This window comes from Sphaeramia orbicularis, chromosome 12 (assembly GCF_902148855.1).
Source record: "Sphaeramia orbicularis chromosome 12, fSphaOr1.1, whole genome shotgun sequence".
NCBI classification, from domain to species: Eukaryota; Metazoa; Chordata; class Actinopteri; order Kurtiformes; family Apogonidae; genus Sphaeramia; species Sphaeramia orbicularis.
Genome location: NC_043968.1, coordinates 17,772,865 through 17,792,544, shown reverse-complemented (window position 1 = coordinate 17,792,544; position 19,680 = coordinate 17,772,865). Strand labels below are relative to the sequence as shown.

At 39.3% G+C, this 19,680-nt stretch overlaps 2 protein-coding genes across 2 annotated transcripts in view; one reads left to right on the top strand and one right to left on the bottom strand.

Moving 5' to 3' along the window:
• The first annotated feature begins 725 nt into the window (after nucleotides 1-725).
• On the top strand, nucleotides 726-8,280 carry bcl7a (BAF chromatin remodeling complex subunit BCL7A). The gene is made up of 6 exons (XM_030150225.1): nucleotides 726-904; nucleotides 2,834-2,915; nucleotides 3,062-3,158; nucleotides 3,305-3,454; nucleotides 4,670-4,773; nucleotides 6,113-8,280. Exons 1-6 carry the CDS (start codon nucleotides 726-728, stop codon nucleotides 6,185-6,187), a joined length of 687 nt encoding a protein of 228 aa, XP_030006085.1. The 3' UTR covers nucleotides 6,188-8,280.
• A 515-nt stretch (nucleotides 8,281-8,795) lies between these two features.
• The window catches only part of clip1b (CAP-GLY domain containing linker protein 1b), a 28,751-nt gene continuing 17,866 nt past the window's right edge, over nucleotides 8,796-19,680 (bottom strand). The window contains exons 16-23 of the mRNA XM_030150555.1: nucleotides 17,809-17,915; nucleotides 14,897-14,942; nucleotides 14,656-14,699; nucleotides 11,762-11,849; nucleotides 11,511-11,676; nucleotides 11,371-11,423; nucleotides 11,172-11,284; nucleotides 8,796-10,735 (exon numbers count right to left, since the gene is read on the bottom strand). Of these exons, the coding sequence (XP_030006415.1) occupies nucleotides 10,501-10,735; nucleotides 11,172-11,284; nucleotides 11,371-11,423; nucleotides 11,511-11,676; nucleotides 11,762-11,849; nucleotides 14,656-14,699; nucleotides 14,897-14,942; nucleotides 17,809-17,915 (852 nt within the window). The 3' untranslated portion in view covers nucleotides 8,796-10,500. The remainder of the gene's footprint in view (nucleotides 10,736-11,171; nucleotides 11,285-11,370; nucleotides 11,424-11,510; nucleotides 11,677-11,761; nucleotides 11,850-14,655; nucleotides 14,700-14,896; nucleotides 14,943-17,808; nucleotides 17,916-19,680) is intronic.

Below are 19,680 nucleotides of genomic sequence, written 5' to 3'. Positions count from 1 at the left end.
AAGTAAAATGTCTTCATCAGGTGGCTGACATGTAAATTACCAATACAGTATAATAGTAAGTATTTATTTTTCTACTATCCATTTTTATTTAAATTAGCTTTATGTGATTTACAGGAAGGTCTGTCTGTCAGCTGGCAAACATACATTAAAGAGCAAAAAACAGGAACAGAAAAGCAAAATGGTTTCTGTTACTGAGAACTTAAAGAAATCTTTCCTATATAAGGAAATAAATGATTTTAAGAGACATCATTACAGTACAACCAATTTGTCTCAATTAAAAACATCTTTAATTACATTAAACATAATTAAATGTTAGTCTAAATACATGATTTTGTGCCATCTGTCTGTAACTGGGACACCTGGTCACTCATACTACAGTGAATTGTGTGAAAATGGCTCATGACCATGTGGCAGAATAAAAAAAAGTGATCTGTGAGTGTGGTACAGATAAATAAAGGTATGTGAGTGGGTTTGGGTGGGTTTTCTGTCTTCTCCATGTTTCCACACACACAGACTGACAACAGGCCCTCAAGTTTGAGCACAAAGTTTTTGTTAGATGAGAGAAAATCCAGGCTCCTGGCAGCCTCTTTGTTCTCCACCACACACAGCAGGGAGACACATCTCCTCTCTTCATAGTGCAGCTGCAGCCAGGCCCCCCTCCCCCTCCGCTTCCTCCTCCTCCTCCTCCTCCTCCCTCCCTCCTCTCGGCTGTATCCGTCCCGCGCATGCGCAGTGTCCTCTCTGTGCGCTCTACTGTTTGCATTGTGTCTGAACTGCCGGCGAGCTTTAAAAATATTATACCCACCGCGGCAATGTCGGGCAGGTCAGTCCGAGCGGAGACCCGGAGCAGGGCAAAAGATGACATCAAGAGGGTTATGGCCGCTATTGAGAAAGTACGAAAATGGTAAGAAAACAAGAGAAAAGAGCAGGCTTCGTTATCTAACACGAGAAAGGCTCGCTTGTTGGGGGAGGAGAGGGAAGGAGCGAGAAGGAGTGAGGGATGAAATTGAAAGAAAGGACATTTTTGAACGGGATTTACGGCAGATGTACTTGCGGCTCAGGTGCACCGGGGCGCACTAGTGCGGTACACCACCCCGTCGTCTGTATGCTAGCAGCCGTACAACATACAGCCGGTGTGTGTGTGTTTTTTTCGCAGATTTTAACGGCAGGGTTGAACCCAGAAGCCATTTCGATGCAGTCACATGAAGCCATTGCTGTCCGCCGTGGAGCTGGAAGCACAGGCGGCGGGTTTAGAGCAGCAGGACGGGGCCAAAGCACCGATAACTCCACACTTGGAAACAATTTGACGACGGCGCTCTAGAGTCGGAGTAGTTTAGTCCGTCTGGAGTTTTAAATTAAGCGCTTTGAGTCGCCCTTTAGGTCCGGGAGAGGAGAAGGCACGGTGGGGGTTGGGAGAGGGAAGTAAGCCGCCGTAGTGCATGGCTGAACACGTACCGACTCGGTGTCCACGTTTAACACCGAAAACACCGACTTATTCACCCAGAAACACAACTATGTTCATGTGGGAGATGCATGTTTGTGGTCGGGCCGGTGGAGGAGCCGCATGGTGGCGTCCTTTAAGGATAGGACAGGCTTTTATCACGGCTTTCATCAAGTGTCCCCAGGTCAAAGTCAGGAGAAGTTGGTGGTCTGACAATAATATAACTGGGAAAAAAAAAGAAACTAAGTTCAGCTTAAAGATGAATCTACAAGAATACTACACACACTCCCATATATTTATATATGGATGACTTTTTTTTTATTCTAATCATTATCTCTTATCTGTGATACAGAGATAACAAGTATATAATGACTGCCTTCTTTCTCAATGAAAATCTAAATTACATTAACTAAAATAGCATTAATGTAGTTTGTTGAAGTATACTGGATTAATAATCATATGAAAAGTGTGTATTTGATCTGGTAGTATCAATTTAATAATGGTTTTACAGCACATTTATAGCATATTAATGATAATAACGTCCATACTCAGATTTACACAGTTTATCCAAAAATATACTTTGTTCAAGCTTTTTATGTTGTTTTTATGTTACGTTATGCCTTTCTTTTAACCATGTTATGTAACTATAGAATATGTGCAATTATAGATATAATATACAGACACAAATATCGGGACTTGTTGAATTCAGATGTTTCATTACCAAACTTAAATGATAAGTATTATAATACAGTATGCTATTTCCCTAAATATCATTGCTATTACCTTTATATTTCTTGTTAAGGGTTTCTTTAGTTTACATTGCCGTCTGTTCGCACAAAGTTTTAAGTATTGGATTTTTTTTCTTTCTTTTGCTGTAATAGTTTTAATGTTCTACCTCTAGATTACTGGAATGTTTGTCATGTTCTGACCATAAATAACCATTTTAATCCACAAGTAATGCTGTCACACTCATGAAGAAAAATCATCCTTTAGACTGTGAAGAAAAAATTATTTGACATTCATTGTGCTAGTTATTGACAACAACTGACATGAATATTTTTCGTGTTACAATATTTTAATTAAATGGAAATGGGGAGTCCTACAGGATGTAAGTGAGATGTGTGAGTATATTTATGTATTTCTTACTATTGTCATTTTTATCTAAACTAAAAAAAAAAAAAAATCAATATAAAGGATTAACCTCAGTGTATTTTAAATGCGTATCACACAAATGGTGCATTATGGAACTTGTGTTGTCACTTTAACGTTATAATGTTTTCTTGTCATAGTTCTTTGTTCATTCACATTTTACTCTACATTATGCCACATTTCTGTGTAATAATATATTACAGTGCACAGCCTTTCAGTCAACTTGGTTTCTTTCACACACAGGGAGAAGAAATGGGTGACTGTTGGAGACACATCCCTTCGTATCTACAAGTGGGTGCCAGTGACGGAGCCTAAATCAGATGATGTGAGTTCAACCCCAACTGTGTTATTATAATAATAATGTCTTTAGCTGTGAAGCTGAAAATGAGATTTTAGCAAAACAATAGTAGAACACTTGCCTCATCTTCATTGTTTATAATTTTAACACATGTTTTGATTTTTCTGGTTTAGAAGAACAAAAATAAGAAGAAGGGCAAAGATGAAAAATATGGCTCTGAGTTGACGACTCCAGAAAACAGCTCCTCTCCGGGGATGATGGACATGCATGGTGGGTACCTTAACCTCTAACACACCCACAGCACGGATTGTAAATAAAAAACACAGGAAAAATCAGTATTTTGTGTCACAAGATGAATGTGAGACAATCTCATCATGGTAAAAGCTAACTGAAATGAATTTTTGTGTCAATACTAGATGACAACAGCAACCAGAGCTCCATCGCTGACTCATCTCCAGTGAAACAGGAAAACAGTTGTAGCACCAGCCCTGCCCCAGAGCCCACCACCGTGTCCCACCGGGAGAACAGCGAGGCCAAGACTGACCAGAGCCCTGACAGCAAGAGGGGTCAGACACACACACACACACACACACACACACACACACACACACACACACACACACACACACAAAGGGAGGGAAGTGTCAAACGATATGCATATTAACTTCACCAGATATCTCACACTGTGGACATTTAGCAGGTGGCACTGCGTCTGCAGAACTGTTCAGATGGATGATTAGCCACATCCTGTTTATGTTGTCACCCCACTGGTTGTGTCTGTCTTGTATCTTTTGGACAGTTTATGTCACACTGATAAATGCAAACAACTGCAGGTTCCCCATCATTGATTACACTTAGTCACATTTTCACACTGTAGCTGTGGTCACCGAGTTCCCCACAGGTCTGTAACCGTCTGGTATGTTCCTCAGTTCCACCTTTTACTCTTGAACTTCTGCTCTCACAGTAATTTTATATTGGATTTATTTGTTATTTTTAGGGATTTTCTGCTGTGTTGATTAAATTAAATTGTCTCAAAAAAAAAGATGCTTTTTTTGCCTCTTACATAGACCAATATTAAAGCAGCGTTTGACTTTCATCACAAATTTTTTTTCAAATTTGTAAAACCCACGTGATAGCCTAATTATCACTAATCCATTAGTCTTTCCATGTTTACGCACCTGAATCACTGCCCTCACAGTGAGCAACTTCGAAGATGACTCCATCATAAACACTGTCTGCTTGTTTACATAACAAATCAAAATGTCACTCGGGCCTTTTCGGAAATTTTGTTGTGAAGTGTATTGTGGAATGGGAATTCCACGCAGCAGAAATTTCACTGTCTCTTGGTGAGTGCTGAACCCAAATGTGGCCTTTACCTTCATCCACCGACTATATTCATTCTTTAAAACAACCCAGGTGGACTGTATAATTTTACATTGTAGTGATGTGGCTCGTTTTCTTGCAGAATCTGTCAGAAACTGCTTTTGCTTCCCACAGTGTAATTTGCCACAAAATTTAGGAAGAGTCCACCAGGGTTTTTTTTTTAAAGAATGAAACTCATATTGTAATCATAATATCTGTTAAGCAGTCTGATCTTTTTTTTTTTTTTTTTTTGCACATCATTCAGTCCTAGCAGTTACCCTGTGTAACCACAGAGTGTCATTAAAGTGTCAAACACTATGTCTCCAACCTCATCCACTCCTATCCCAGGCCTTTGTTTGGTCATCTCTGTAATACCAGTGCTCCTGTTTTTTAAAGTCTCACTGTGTTTGGATCCTCAGGTAAGACCATCCCTTCCTCAGAGACCTCAGAGAGAGCACAAAGTGCCAAGAGAGAAAGCCTGTCTTCAGGGGAGAAGGAGTCTTCAGACAGCAAAGCCACTCAGGTAAACACAGGATCTTTTCCTTAAAATGCTGCAGAAGTTATAGAAATATCATTTTACCTGTCAGTACACTTCTCATGTGTTTCATAATTTGGCACATTACTATTTTAATGCGACATTTCAGTCCTTCATACGGTGTGTTTTATGGGACGGTCCTGTCGGTGCCATGGGCCTGTTTGGGTCTGGTGCCTAATCTTGAACCAGTTCTTTGTTTTGAGCCAGGTCTCAGTCAGAAGAACTGATTTCAGAACAACACCAATACTTTGCTGGTTTATAGCCCAGAACCACTCATGTCAGGCACTGAGAGTGGGATTACAGAAATTAATGAAGACTTTGTGACTATAAAAACCATCTACTGTAGGATCTGCTCTGACTAATCAGAGGAAAAGGCAGCGCTTCAATATGGATGTGAAAGTGAAGTTGACATTGCACTGTGGGGAAAGTGAAGATGGATACACATCCATAAAATATCAAGTAAATTTGAAGCAAATATCTTTTAAAAGGTGTGGGGGTGTTGTCTGGAGGTATCGGCTGTGTCACACATTGCTGTATAAAGAGTATAAACAGTTGACTGTTGATATTTTCCATCACCAATGGTTGGGATCATGTGAAATATTTGCTGTATTAAAAGTGGCTTGATATCTGATTATGTACATTAACTCTTTGTATAAAAAGGCAAAAAAACAGCTTTTAGGACATTTTTTTTTTTGGGGGGGGGGGGGGTCAATATTACTATAATTGTAAAACTTCAAAATGTAAATTAAATTAATTTATGGTAAAACACTTGTATTGATATAAGGATCTGATTCTCAACCTGATAGAAATGCAAACCATAAGTTGAATCATCTCCAAACTAGGGTTAACACTAGACATCAGAACTGGTTCTCGGTTTGTGTTGGTGGAAAGAGGGTTATGGATACTTTATCAGTCAATCCACATCCATCAACTTGTGCTTTACTACAAAATATCTTCAATCTCTATCGTTAGGTGCAGTTTTAAATTGAAATAAAATCAACTAATGCATTCTGTGCTGAGGCGCATAGTGAATACTGTGCACAGACTCACTGTCCTCATGGCCCAGTACTTCTGTTAGATTTGTCACATTTTACAGAGGGCTCACTGGTCCATATTGGGTGAAAATAAAATGACAAATCACACTACTGTTGGAAAATACAGAAGAAGCCAAAAGTAAATAATATTAAATAAAATAATCAAATATCTACAGCTGCTGTGAGAAAGCGCTCAACAACAACCGTCATATATTTAGTAAAACTGGATAATGTCTGTGCTCACAGCTGTGTGACAATGTGTGTCATACTATTTTTTTTTTTTCTCCTCATAGGACCTAGAGGATGAGACCCCACCCAGCAAGAAAAGCAAACTGGAGTCCTCATCTCAGGACTTTGAGGAGAGTTAAATGTCTGGGGCTGAGTCATTTCTCTCCTGCACCCTCCTTTCTCCTTCACCCCCTCTCTTTACCTCCCTCCATTAACCCAAGCTAATTTAGGGCTAATGGACACACCGGCTCTCCCCCCTGCCCTCTTTTTTTCTCCCTCACCTCCCTCCACCCAAACTTGTCAATACCAAAGGGAGAATGGACGTCTCTCTTCACCGTCTCCCAACCTGACGGCTGTTCCCTTCAGATTTGCCACCTTTGCCCTGACACTCCTCTGCCACAGAGGGAGAATGGATATTACCTCTATTCACTGGTCCCCTCCGTGCTTCCTTCCAGTTCTCCACACTTTTTCACTAATGCCAAGAGAAGCTCTGAACCCAGGCTGCAGTCCCCCTCGGTGACCAGGGGCAGCGCTGTCGGCTCTGCTCAGCCCAGGCCAGGCCAGAAAGACAAAACACTGACCTGCATCTGTGACTAAAAGAGTTAACACTGGGGATTCGACGCTGATGTCCACATCAGTTTAGGATTAGGACGAGGTTGATCCTGGACGCTCCTCTGAGACCACTTTCAATGTTTCACTGCAAACGGTTTAGCTCAGGATACTCAAGAGGCTAACCTGGTCTCAGATCTGCGTCTGCGGGGAACCTCGACCTAAGGCCACGTCACTTCAATCCTCCTGATTCGCCTCCTGTTAGACTAATGTTCTATATTTGTTTAGGAAACGTTTAGGGTTTTTTTCTCAGGAGGGTCAATGCACTGTTATGGTATGTCACAATCGATCACAGATAGATTTTGCTGCTGTAGTGGATGTCTTTTTTCTCTATCCATGAAAAGTTCTCCATTCACGTGTTTTTGATAGTTTGTGGTTTATAGAGGAAGAAGACGACAGTACTGGTCACCACACATTCTTGGATAAGTAGTGAAGACAGGCATAGGTAGCGTAGGTCCTGAAGGTGTGCCTTGAGTTGCTATGATTAAATACATGTTTTAGGTCAAGCAGGTTTTGAATTACATTTTTGGTGCCATGTTTTTTTGTTTTTTTTTTGGCCTTATAATAATAATCACTAATTAGTTTCATCCAATATTCATAACTCAACTACGACAGGCTGATTTAATTTGCAAGAATTAGACTGGAATTAGAACACTACCCAGAAGCGACTTCTGGTCATCTTTTAGCATCTGGAAAACCTCGTAAGTCACAATGATTTCCACTTCCTTGTTACTGGTCTGTGTCTACTTCTGGTGGCACTTTGATTTTTTACTACCCTCTAAAGTAGAAGCTGACCAGTTACTGGAACCAGTTTTCGTTTCTGGTCCGCCTTTATGACCCACATTCAGTCATGTTTCATTTCTCTAAGTGTTCTGTGTATCACTACTTATCTCTGACCTACAAATGTTTCTGTAGCTCACAGTAGAAGGGTCCAGTCTTTTAGCTCAAACATTGGGTATAATCCTCCTTCAAGGTGCTGTCCTATTGGCTGAATCCATACATGTGGCATCAAGCTTTTGGTTTTGTGCAGATCTGTCATTGACATCAGTGTGCATTTTACTTGAACTTTATAGTAGGGATTCAGACGTATGACCTCTAACCTCACACATGTATGAACTGAAATCAATTGAGTCACCACAAACCAATGACTTCATTTAACAGGGGCTATAGAAGTACTTTATGACACTGAATTACTTGATCAGATTCTCAGCAAATCAGCATTCACATGGATGGAGAGAAAAGAAATAAAAAATGACAATTGTCTCAGTTTAGAGGATGGATTAGCATATACCTCATTCCCAGTCCAGCAGCGCTGGAACTTAAAATGCTATGTATTGACATTAACAGTTATAAACAGCATTATATACACTCAGTTTAAGAAAATCTCACTTATGTTGTAGCTTTCACCTGATCGAGCCGATTGCTTATAGTTTGCTCATAAATGTGTGTTTAAAAAAAGAGCTGTGAGATATAAAATCTTGTATGTTGTTTTTCTTGGGACCATTTTGTTTCACTTTAGATCTTGTACAGATTTATGGTTTGGTTTGACTTATTTATTCCATCAGTAGTGCTTGGTTTTTTCATGTCCAATGGTTTTGTTTTCTTAATAAAATTCACAAAATATTTCAGGGTGTTGGTGTGTAACTATCTGAGATAATCTTCAGTTTGAGCATTAGTCAAAATATCTCTGCTCTTAAGGAAACAGTTGTACCATCAAATCCATCCAGTAGCCTGGGGAGCTTTCCATCATCCCATAATCTTCCTCAGCAGATTGGAGACTTAAACGTTGTGATTCGGTCAACGCTCCAAAACTTTTGACTAAATGGACTTTGGTGAGATTTGGTTGTCAACTGTTTCCTTTCGCATCTCAAGTATGAGTGAGCCACTGAGCTGAACTTGTTTCCTTTGTGTTGTTTTTCTCCTATGGTGACAACAGCAGCTCATGAAAAGTGGAGCAGGCTCTTTCAGCTGGCTGCGCCTCGGGAGAAAGATCCAGGGATGAAACTCTAATGAGCATCACAGCAGCTAATCCATAATGTGCTGTGAGTCAGAAAGTGGGTTTTTGGAGAAAGAGTGACTGTCTGCTACGTGGCAAAAACCCACATACTGATAAATTTAAAAAAAAAAACATACACAAAGTAGTTTTTTTAGTATTTCTATTGGACCAGGAGTACATATAAAACAGTGACATTTTACAACACGTCAACATCTGAAAAATGGTATGAGTCTTTGAAACCATTTATCGGTGGTGCCTGAAATTGTTACATATAAAACATTACACTAGTTAGATGCATCACTTATAAAGTACACAATGTTTTAAAGTCAGTATCTATACAAATGGGCTTCCCCCCCGGAGTGGAAATCTCCTTATACAATGTCTACTCTTATCAACAGGGCAAAAAAATAAAATGTACACATAAAAGCTATCTTTTTGTTCTATGGCACTGTGTACACATTTATCAGAAGGACGCTTCTGATTAGTATTTACAGAGACGAGTGTCAATGGTTAGTCGTGTTATACACTCAAGAGATTCAATATGATCCAAAATTGTGCTTAAGAACTAGATAGGTCAAATATGTGTCGCTACACTGGTAAAATGTAAAATGTAACAGTACGTATAATAATCTGGACCGACCCTGCTGATAAAATAGCTTTTATCTAGAATCAGTTAAAGCGCTGCTTCTTTTTAAGAGAACTGAACATTGAGTTTTTAAAGTGGACAGTGCAAAACTAAGTTAGAGGCTTCTACAGTTTCATCTGGGTTCTTGTAACATGAGGCAGATGCATTTTAAAAGCCCACCTATACTACAGTAGTCCTGGTACAGATGATACATTTTCAATCAGTGCTAGCTTATTTTCCTGTAGAAATACACTGGTTAGTGACAGGTCAGACAGAATAAATAACAAAATGCAACAATTAGCTACAACAAACCCTTTAGTGGCATTACTCTGGAGTAATTACTTGTATGTTAAACTGTGGGAAGAGAAAAAGTACGCAAACATGGCAAAGTTAATTTGTGATCTTGGAAATAGACAATCATAGTACAAGGCTCTTTTACAGCATTCAGAATAGATCCTGTTAAATGCCCTTGTGACAAACCCATCATCACCTGTCATTGAAAGCTCTGGAAAACAAAGTGGATTTAGTGTAAACATGTATTTCTTTCTGTCAAACCACACATTTCCAAGATCCAAACTGAACATTGGTACATGTTTAGTCAAACTCATATTTCCACAGGTTAACAGTAGGTACACTGTAATGCAGCCTCTGTAAAATGTTCCTGAACATAAAACATTACTAAAACGTTCCAACGTGGCAGTATCTGATTGGTTTACAGCCTTTCAGTCTGAGGAATGCGATACATACTGTAAGACAGGAATGTAGAGTCCAAGAGGTGCTTCATTTTCCCTTCAGTCTGATTTGTGCTCAATATCGTGTTCCATCAGTTTTCATTAATTAAAAACATAAAGCCCAAAACACAATAAATATGGAACATCACTTATTTTAGAAACATAATCAAATGCAAAACGACATGTTATAAAACGACAAGTGCAGAGGACGGACTCCTTTTCTTAAAAACATCAATATTGCACCAAAGCAGCATATTTGGACGAGCATTCTGCATTATAGTCAGAAGAGCTGATCTTTAGAGAAAAGAGCAGTAGTCCTGTAGGGTCAAGGATTTAGATTAGGATAGTGGATACAAGTGATATGCATAAATACAGTATAAAAATACATATGGAAAAATCTGCAGGGAGCTGGATTTGGGGGAATGCGACAGGAGAGTTGAGGAGACGGTGAGAGGAGGGGGTTAGATGCAGGGGTCAGAGTTTTTGGAGCCTCTAGAAGGTCTGGTCGTCATTGCAGGACTCTGTGGCGTGACCGAAGGCCTCACAGATGTCGCAGTAGGGTCTCTCATCAGTGGGGTTGCCATGGTAGGTGGTGTGGGGTACAGAGTCTGGGCTCTGGGCCTGGGTGGGACAGTCCTCTGTGTCGTGGAGGTCAAAGCAGTCACAGATGTCACAGAACAGCCGCGGGGTTGCCTTCTTTTCCCGTTTAGACACACCTTCATCAAAACTAAATGACAGAGGGGAGATTAAATGTAGTGTTATCGATAAGAGATGGGCCTATTTGTCTTTAAAATGGAAGAACATGGTAAGCCTAACCCTACTGTAATTTCCCAGAGTGACATGTTTTTTATTCCAAATGCTGATGAGAAGCACACATTAAAATAAAAACTCTGAAGTATATATATATATATTATTTTTTTAAAAACATAACTGAAACAACAATAATTCAATGATCAATTTTGTAATAATATATTATTAGTAATGTGATAATTTTTGTGATAAGCTAATCGATGAAATCATTAATGAATAAAGCATTAAAGTGACATTTTACGGAACAGTCCCCGTGTTTTTCTAGGTGTAAGTTAAGTCACATGTTAACCAATATGTTTTCTTGACTATCGTTCATTTTTAGTCACATATGAAGGTATAATGGACATGTTTACCCATCAGTCTCATCATTGCCGTTAAACTCAGCCAGAGCCAGCTTCTTCAGCTTGATCTTCAGCTCCTCGTTCTTTCGCTGCAGGTCCACAATCACGCTGTTCAGGAAGTTGATCTGACAGAAACAATCGGACGTATTACTTTTAATGTAAGAACGTGGTGAGATATGAGAGCATAAGTGAATACATGCTCAGTAGATACCTGTCCCTCGGCAAATTCCTTCTCTTCCTTCAGCTGCTCCAGAGCTGCATCACCTGCACAAACATGCCATAAATATATTTTTTAAAAAACTACTAATAAAAACACATTTAAACTCAAATCTATGAGAAATTTCTCCTCACCTGAAGGCGGGGCTTCCCTGTCTCCTCCCTCTGAGGCCTGCGTTCCCATGAGCCTCTGCTCTAGACTCTGAACTCGGCTCTGCAGCTGAGCTTTGTCTCTCTCCAGGGTCTCCACGGCTGACTGCAGGGTCTTGGCCATGGCGTTTTCCCCTCGCAGCACTGCGATCTGCAGGGACACAGCAGTTGTCAGGTGTGATCATTGTAAATACTTAATAGATCCAGTTTTGTGAGTTGTGTTAGTGTGAATCTACCTCATTCCTCAGAGTTTCCAGTTCTCTGTCTTTATCTGAGATTAAGGCGCCGGTGGATTTATCTGTTTCCTGATTGGAGATCGTTTCTCTGTGAAAATATATCAAAATACATGAGAAGAGTATATCACAGTCACGAGGACTAAAAAAAACAAAACAAAACAAGAACAGAAAAAGAATTTTTTTTCTTGGTTTATCAAACAGTTGCTCTCTCTGTAATATGTCAAAACTAGAGTCCAATCCACTGTCAGTACTGGTGAATATGTTTTTTGTATCAGCCAATACAAAAACCCTTTACATAACATAATGCAGAAAAGATGGTTATTTTCTTAATCCAAGTTATACATAAATGTACTAATATTTGTGCTGTTCATTCATAATTACAATAAATGATGTTTACTGTTCAATGCACTAATGTCAGAATGTAGTGTCCAATAAAAAATAAAGCATTTACAGTCATGTTAAAAATTATTAGACCACCCTTGTTTTCTTCCATTTCTTCATTTTAATGCCTGGCACAACTAAAGGTACATTTGTTTGGACAAATATAAAGATAACAACAAAAACTAACTCATAAGAGTTTAATTTCAGAGCTGATATCTAGCCATTTTTCATGGCTTTCTTGATAATAATCAAAATCACTTAAGTTGTTACATTAATATCTATGGCATTGTACTGACAAAAACAGTGCTTTTAGGGATTCCATGTTTTCTTTTCTGTGTTTTAGTCACATGATACACACAGGAGTTAGTACTTGATTGCATAACCATTGTTTTTGATGACATTTGATGATCTAATAATTTTTTCCATGATTGTATATTACAAATCACCTGATATATTAAAATCAGAATTTATTTATTCCCTAATATCGGTATCAGCATTGACCTAAATAAATCCTTCAGTCAGGCTCTTGTCAAATTGAGAAAAATTGCAAATAGAACTGTCATGATGCACTGAAACATCTTTGCATAAAAACTGATTTAGAAAGAATCCATCTATTATTCATACCTGACTGCTGGTATATTTGGAAATAAAACATGGAAGATTCAAACTGAGATTCAATCTAAATTCCCCGTCAAAAAACTGGCTGTACGTTGGCTGTGGATTAATGGGACTCTGGGTTGTAACACCTGCCTCCAGAGTCAATTAGACCAGACCAGATGACATTTCCATGAAGGGAAAACTGACAAGACGCAGGTCGTCTCCCTGAATCACATCTCCTGTCCGTCTGTTTTTCTGTATCGTCATGTTCACCTGAGCAGAGTCTCCTCCGCCTCCACATCTGTATTATTTCTGCTCTAATTGTACATCATCTTTACACTTCCCTCTAGCGAACACCAGCGAGCTTCAGTTCTGCTGCTCAGATCACGAACACGTCTTTGATCCATGACACTGTTATCCTGTCTCTACTTTATTTAACGCTCCCTCTGTACTTCAGCGGCTGCTCCGCGCTGACGGTGGGACGGATATATCCTCTGATTCCTGAGTTGAAATTTGTGAGATGACACACAGTCTCTGTTCTAACTGGCAGAACCCACAGGAACAAACACAAGTAAAAGTCACCACAGATTTTTTTTTCCCTTCAGTCTCTGAAAGGGTTTAAAAATACGACCAACAGCAACACAACGGATAGATTTAGAAAATACAAGCCACATTTAACACGCGGCATATCAAAGTGTCCTATCAGCTGTGAAAATGCGTGTGAAGAATAAATGCTGTTATTCTGCACATGTGGAAAAGTGTGGATCCGTGTCTGTGAAACATCATGTCTGCTAATAAATAATAACACAGTCCTAAAGCTCCAGCTTCACAACATCCCAGTAAATGTACTCTCTCATACTGCATTTTTGAAGCATCACACCACTACAGTTATGTAAATGTGACCCTGAGTGCCTGAGACAGATTGTTTACAACACATTTTAATTTGATTGCTTATGGTGTAGTAGAATTTGGGTCAGATTGTGTCGCCTTTCTACGCAGTCCATTAACCACTACTACGTCTTTTTACCACTTTATATCAAATGACCATTTAAAGAGGAAAGAGACATCACCTCAACAGCCTTTACTTGACAATAACTACTACTACAACAACTGAATGACAGAAATGACTGTTTTGAAGAGGTTACTGATTAGAGCTGACTTTACATCCCTAGGTTTCCGATAGCACCAGATTATCCTGTACTTGGGTAATATCTTCCCTCAATCTAAGTCAGTATCACCCTTTTAATAAATAATTGAATTAGAGCTGATCGTGACTGTACTTGATAATTTCCTTGAATTTACTTGCTTTTTTCATTTATTTTATAATGAACTTTTAATTAATCACAATATCAGCCTGTGCAGTTACAATATTATGGCAAAAGGCTGCAGAGATACTAGGCAGAGATGAACTGTGTAAAACATGAAATGAAAGACAATACATTTTAAAGATTATGCATTTGTTATATTTTACTTGAAAAACATGCGAATTTCAGTACAGGTAATCTGTGCATTTGACTTGATGATTTGATTCTAATCTCTCACACAATACTGACCAAAATAATTACAATATGACTTTATCTCCACATACCAAACCCCTAAAATGAACTGATGTTACATAATTAATTCTCATCTGATTATTGTGTTTTGTTACTGATAAATTCCACTTTGCTTGATTTAATGTTTGACCTCATAGCTTCATGATTTCCACAGGTGAAATGTGTTCTAAAAAAAACAAAAAACACCAAATATATAATAAAAGTATATTTGGAAAAATACCTAAAGTGTTGAAGTGACACTGAAGCAAACCTGCATTTAAATGCTAAATCGTTTTGGATAAAAGCAACAACTACTACTTCAGAAAAAAGTTCACAAACAGGTATAGAGCTTATTCGTAAAAAAAACTGATGGCTTCTTACCTGGTTTTCATGTCTGGCTGTTGACTGCTACGCTCCTCATTGTGCTGAGAGGCAAACACATACACACACAGACAGCGAGGTACTTAAATAGAGGCTAAAGCCGTCTCAGCTTTAAGAAATCAGTCACAGTGGGAAGTCAATCCTCACTATGTCAAACCTATTAATTACTCATCGTCTATGGTTGAACAAACTCTGACTAACAGGATGAAAGAATCATCTACTATATATGAAAGGTCAGTACCTCTTCAAGATGGTGAGACTTTTGGGAGGCCAGTTTCAGCTCCTCACTGAAAGGGAAAAACATAAACAGACAGATGACACACTTTAAGAGTTGTACTGGATATTAGGTCACCGTCATATTCATGTCACAACTGGTGCTGTGTACCTAAATCTGTGCTGCTGTTGACAGATGTTAGTGATGGAGAAACCACGCAACGTGCATTGGGGGTTGATCTTGGTTTGTATCTCTGCAGATTTAGACTTAAATAACTTGATCCATTTTTAGACCAAATTCCAACCAATCAGCACATGTGACACTCAGAGTTTGACGGTGACATTTGTTCACATTTAAGAGTTTATGCACAACCAGCTATAATGGATGCCTCAGTTAAAGGAGCTGACGGCAAAACAAAGACTGCACCATGTTTTACAATGAACGTCTTACAAGCATCTGAATGACTGAAGGCAAAAACACTTTGGATACAAAACTCCACATTTGAATTGATATAAATACACCATATGTTAGTGTATATCTATAATCTGAAGATTAATTCTCATCATTCAAAAAGCCATTTGTTTCTGCTTGTCTGCTTCTTATGTTGACTCCTACACCCTCGTACTTTGATCATCTTAAAGGATATAAAGACCATAAAACCCACACTGGTTTATATATACACTCTAGTAGTGATATTTTACAGTCGTCATACTTCCATTACTGGAAAATAGTATCAGTGCAATATGAGATCAGTCTGTAATCTGATTAAATTCAGCCAAGTGGAGAGAGCAGCCCAGGAGTTCTGTTTCTTAGAACAGTGTGACGTTATGAATCCAGATATTTTTGGGTGCTCAAACCAAACCATTTTCTGGTGATATTTGAGTTTAGTTCCATTTGGGTCATTCTTAGGATTTATGTCAAAGGAAGAACTCTGAAGCTACGCATGACTAATAGCCCGGTCTGAGCACCATCTGGGTGAAATATTTAGCGACTCGCTGTATAATTACATTCGCCATGCCTATAGCAATCTCCACTGTAACACAACAGGCTGGAAGCTGCGTTAAAGGAGACCTGCACACTGAAGTGCATTACATAGAGTGTGTAAGAGAAATGCCTCTGCTGTCTGTGACTCCACCTGTTCAAGTGGAACGTAGGTCAAATCTGAGCTGTTCCACTGACAACACAAAGTAAATGAGACTGGATCCAAACAGCAAAGTTGTGAGATATAAAATCAAAACAACACTAAATGAGAATTTCAGGAAATGCCTGTCATAGAATGCAGTCATTTCATTTCACACATATGTCACACATTCAGTACAGATCAGTGCAGCATTTAAGTCCAGTCAGTATTAACAGACCTGGTATTCTGTCTGTCTATAAAATAAAAACATCCATTATTATGGTTCAGTGTTGTGTTGCTGTGCTTTACAAGATTATTATTTTTTTGCTTCAATACAGTACAGGTGTCAAATCATAATGTGGTGAAAACTGTGAAATACTGACATTTGCAATTTAATATCAAATTCTTCATTCATAATGTTGCTGTGTTTGGATGGATCATAATCTATAAAACAAATACAGATAAATATTGGGGTAAAAAAGTAAAGAAAAAACAGAATTGTACGAGTTTTGGTATCAAACCCACTTCCGAGCTGTGGTTTATAGCTGCTCTCTCAGATCCCACAAAAGCCACATTGATTCAGCACAAACAAAAGCTGGAGCACAACACACTGTCACACGCACTATGTTTAATACAGACACACAAAAAAGACACACACTGTGATGTCATAGTGAGGGCAGGGGCCATGTTGGAGCCAGGCGGTCCTAGGAGGAGAGTAGGAGCAATTACATAACAGCAGATAGAGGAAGGATGCAGGGTCAGAAAATATACAGCCCAAGCCAAGTCTGTCTTCAGAAACATGTGATCTACTAACACACAACAGAATTAATAAAAGTCAATTAGCATTCGGAGAGAAGCAGCCGAATGTAGCTTCACCATCTGCCTCTTACAGACAACAAGCAGCTGTGGTTTCATGACTTTAATGTAACTGTAGGAGCTTGTTTGAGTCCCCCGTCTCCATCTCCTCCTCCTACATATTGATAACTATAATTCAGCCAGTTAAATCCATCTGGAGCCGTGGCGTCACAGCCTGGGCTCTGATGACTCAGGGGGGTGGGGCTGAATGATGTAAAGACTCCAAAACACAACACATGCTTCCACATACACAGCACACAGAGACACGGCTACACATCTGACTATAAATAGACCTCAGCCTCAAGTGTGCAGACTCACCACAGACACGCTGAACCAAGGTGAAAACATGCTGGATTTGTAGATTTTTCAAACAAGCATCAAAACCAAACGAGCCAAGCAATCAGCCAAAAACCGCACACAAATCTATGTATTTACTTACATTGTTGCTGTGTCAACACTTTGAGGATATGAAATATGTCTTGCTTTATCATGTCTATTCTGTACTGCACACTTTATTTCAAAGCAAACATGCCCTGTTGCAGTTGTACATTTTTATATGAACACCCAAGGGGGTTTATTATTGCGATTATGGGTGTTTGGGTGCATTGTACTCCACCATCATATCTATAATCACACCTAATTGCACTCTCTCAGTGTAATTATGGGCTTTAAGCAACAATTTATACCACATTTACAAGTGGGAGCATATCTCTTGAGGGTTGGAAATGGAGCCAGCTTAATGACACATTTGGCATTTTAGTATTTACCTTTTGTTAAAATGTGTTCAGTAAAGTGAAACATGTTGGGTTTACAGACAGAGCTTTCTGAGCTTATAGATTTAAGTGATCACTGTAGCCTCAAGGGCAGATTTACCACGAGTCTGATGAACTGACTGACTCGTTGGGGTCACCTCTAGTGGACACACCAACCAGGAAAAAACACATTAGTTATCCTGAGCACTCACATTTCTTTGCAGAGAACTCCAATACGCTGGTTTTCTGAGCTGCTCCGCTCTTTAGACAGACTGAGCTCCTCCTGGTATTTGGAGTTCTGCTGTTTCAAAGCCTCGAGCTGGAAAAAAAAGGAAAACAGATGGAGAGTCAGAATGCATAAACACATGATAAATAAGCATAAAACTTGATCTTTTTATATCATATTCATAGAGTTTGTTGTTCAAGTTAGTCTCATGGAGATTTTGGAAAATTCATAACAGTACCAGAAAAAAAAACACCTAATGTTGAGAGCGACAGTCAGTTTTTGGCTTACATCCCAATTCTATATCTTATTTAAAAGCTCTTAGATCAAACAAAAAAGCTGCCATTAGAAGTGAAATTCTGGGCCGTTACGACAATACGCAGGCTTAAGGCTTAAAACAGACTGCTTTGAGTCAGCAGAAAGCAGGAAGCAGGTTAAAAACCATGGGAAACTAAAAATATAAGCCCCGAGAGACCTCTGGTTTTTTTTTGTTTTGGCTTCACCTGAAAGAAACTTTATGCTTCTCATCCAGAACCATGTCTGACAGTTCAATCTGCTTCTCAGACACGTGCAGCATTGTGATCTCAGCAACTTTAAAATAGCAATAATCAATAATTAATTTAGACTAACAAGTACGACAGCTTTCAGATCAATCCCTTTGGTTCAACTGGCACCAAATAAAATACACCCTTCACCCCTTATGTGTTACAATCTGCACTGCAAACCATATGCACTATCTTGTAGTTTCTTTTTGCACATTGACATATTGTCATGAGTGTCATCTGCTGTGCATTTTCTACCTGAAGTGCTGCAGTGAGTTGTTGACCTTAACACTTCAGTATTTACCTACACCTCTGATGAGGAGAGTCATCTACAGAGGATGCACAAACACAAACAAACCAAACATGACTGCACACAAACATACACAACCACATCACAGGTCATCTGCTGAGTGGTAAAGTCACAAAACCTTACAGAAGAAAAACATAAACAATACCTAATTAAAACATTTACAGACCCCCAATACCCTGTGCATGGCTTCATGGCTATACCGACTCCGATCAAATCCTTTAATATTGGCAGGACGCTGCACAGAACAGGTTTTACTCAGTATGAACCTGTGCTAAAATAAGACAGTCCTACCTGGTAATGAGGCGAGTAGATGTTGCTGGAGTAACCCTGATGCAGAGCAGCTATGTCCATACCTACACAGCTCCCCACTACCAAATTTTTAACCTATGTTCACCTGCTGAACCTGCAGCGTTGTTGCTATGCCAGCCCTCTGTCTCTATCTACAGTACAACATGCACACACTACCACAAGCTGGGCATCAATAAAGCATTAGCTCTCATCCCCCCAGTGCACGGCTGCAAGTGGGAAATGGATAGCGTAACGCCTGAGCAGCCTCTCTCTCACTGCTACGTTAAAGAAGCCGAGCACTTCCATTATGTAAGCCAGCATAAGCTCCTCCTATGCTTGCCCCCTCCTTCTGCTGCTCACAGCCTTGTTTCTTCACTCTTCTATGCCATATGCACACACTCCTCTAAAGGAATCACTTTCATTCATGATGTCTAACAAGAAAACAGAACCTTAAATAAGACCATCAGCTGGTGACTATTTCACCGTTGATGAAAAAAGCTGGATTAATACACACATCCATTCATACTGTCTGCTCCTGTACTGTCAGGAGATGTGCTGCAGCGCTGGAGGAGGAAACATCATCCAGCAGATGTGTGACAGCAAATGCCAGAAAGGGCTATCTCAAGTCAACCATCCATCAACTAAAGCAATGTTCTATCCATCCAGGCATCATCACACACACATAAACACACACAGAGACACAGTTTCACAGAGTGTGTCT

What these genes read in the sequence shown, in the direction of transcription:
- bcl7a (XM_030150225.1), top strand. Translation starts at nt 726, where the DNA reads ATGCGCAGTGTCCTCTCTGTGCGCTCTACTGTTTGCATTGTGTCTGAA. An exon ending in GAGCCCTGACAGCAAGAGGG is followed by an intron (nt 3,455 to 4,669) that starts GTCAGACACACA and finishes TTGGATCCTCAG; the next exon opens with GTAAGACCATCCCTTCCTCA. An exon ending in CAGACAGCAAAGCCACTCAG is followed by an intron (nt 4,774 to 6,112) that starts GTAAACACAGGA and finishes TTCTCCTCATAG; the next exon opens with GACCTAGAGGATGAGACCCC.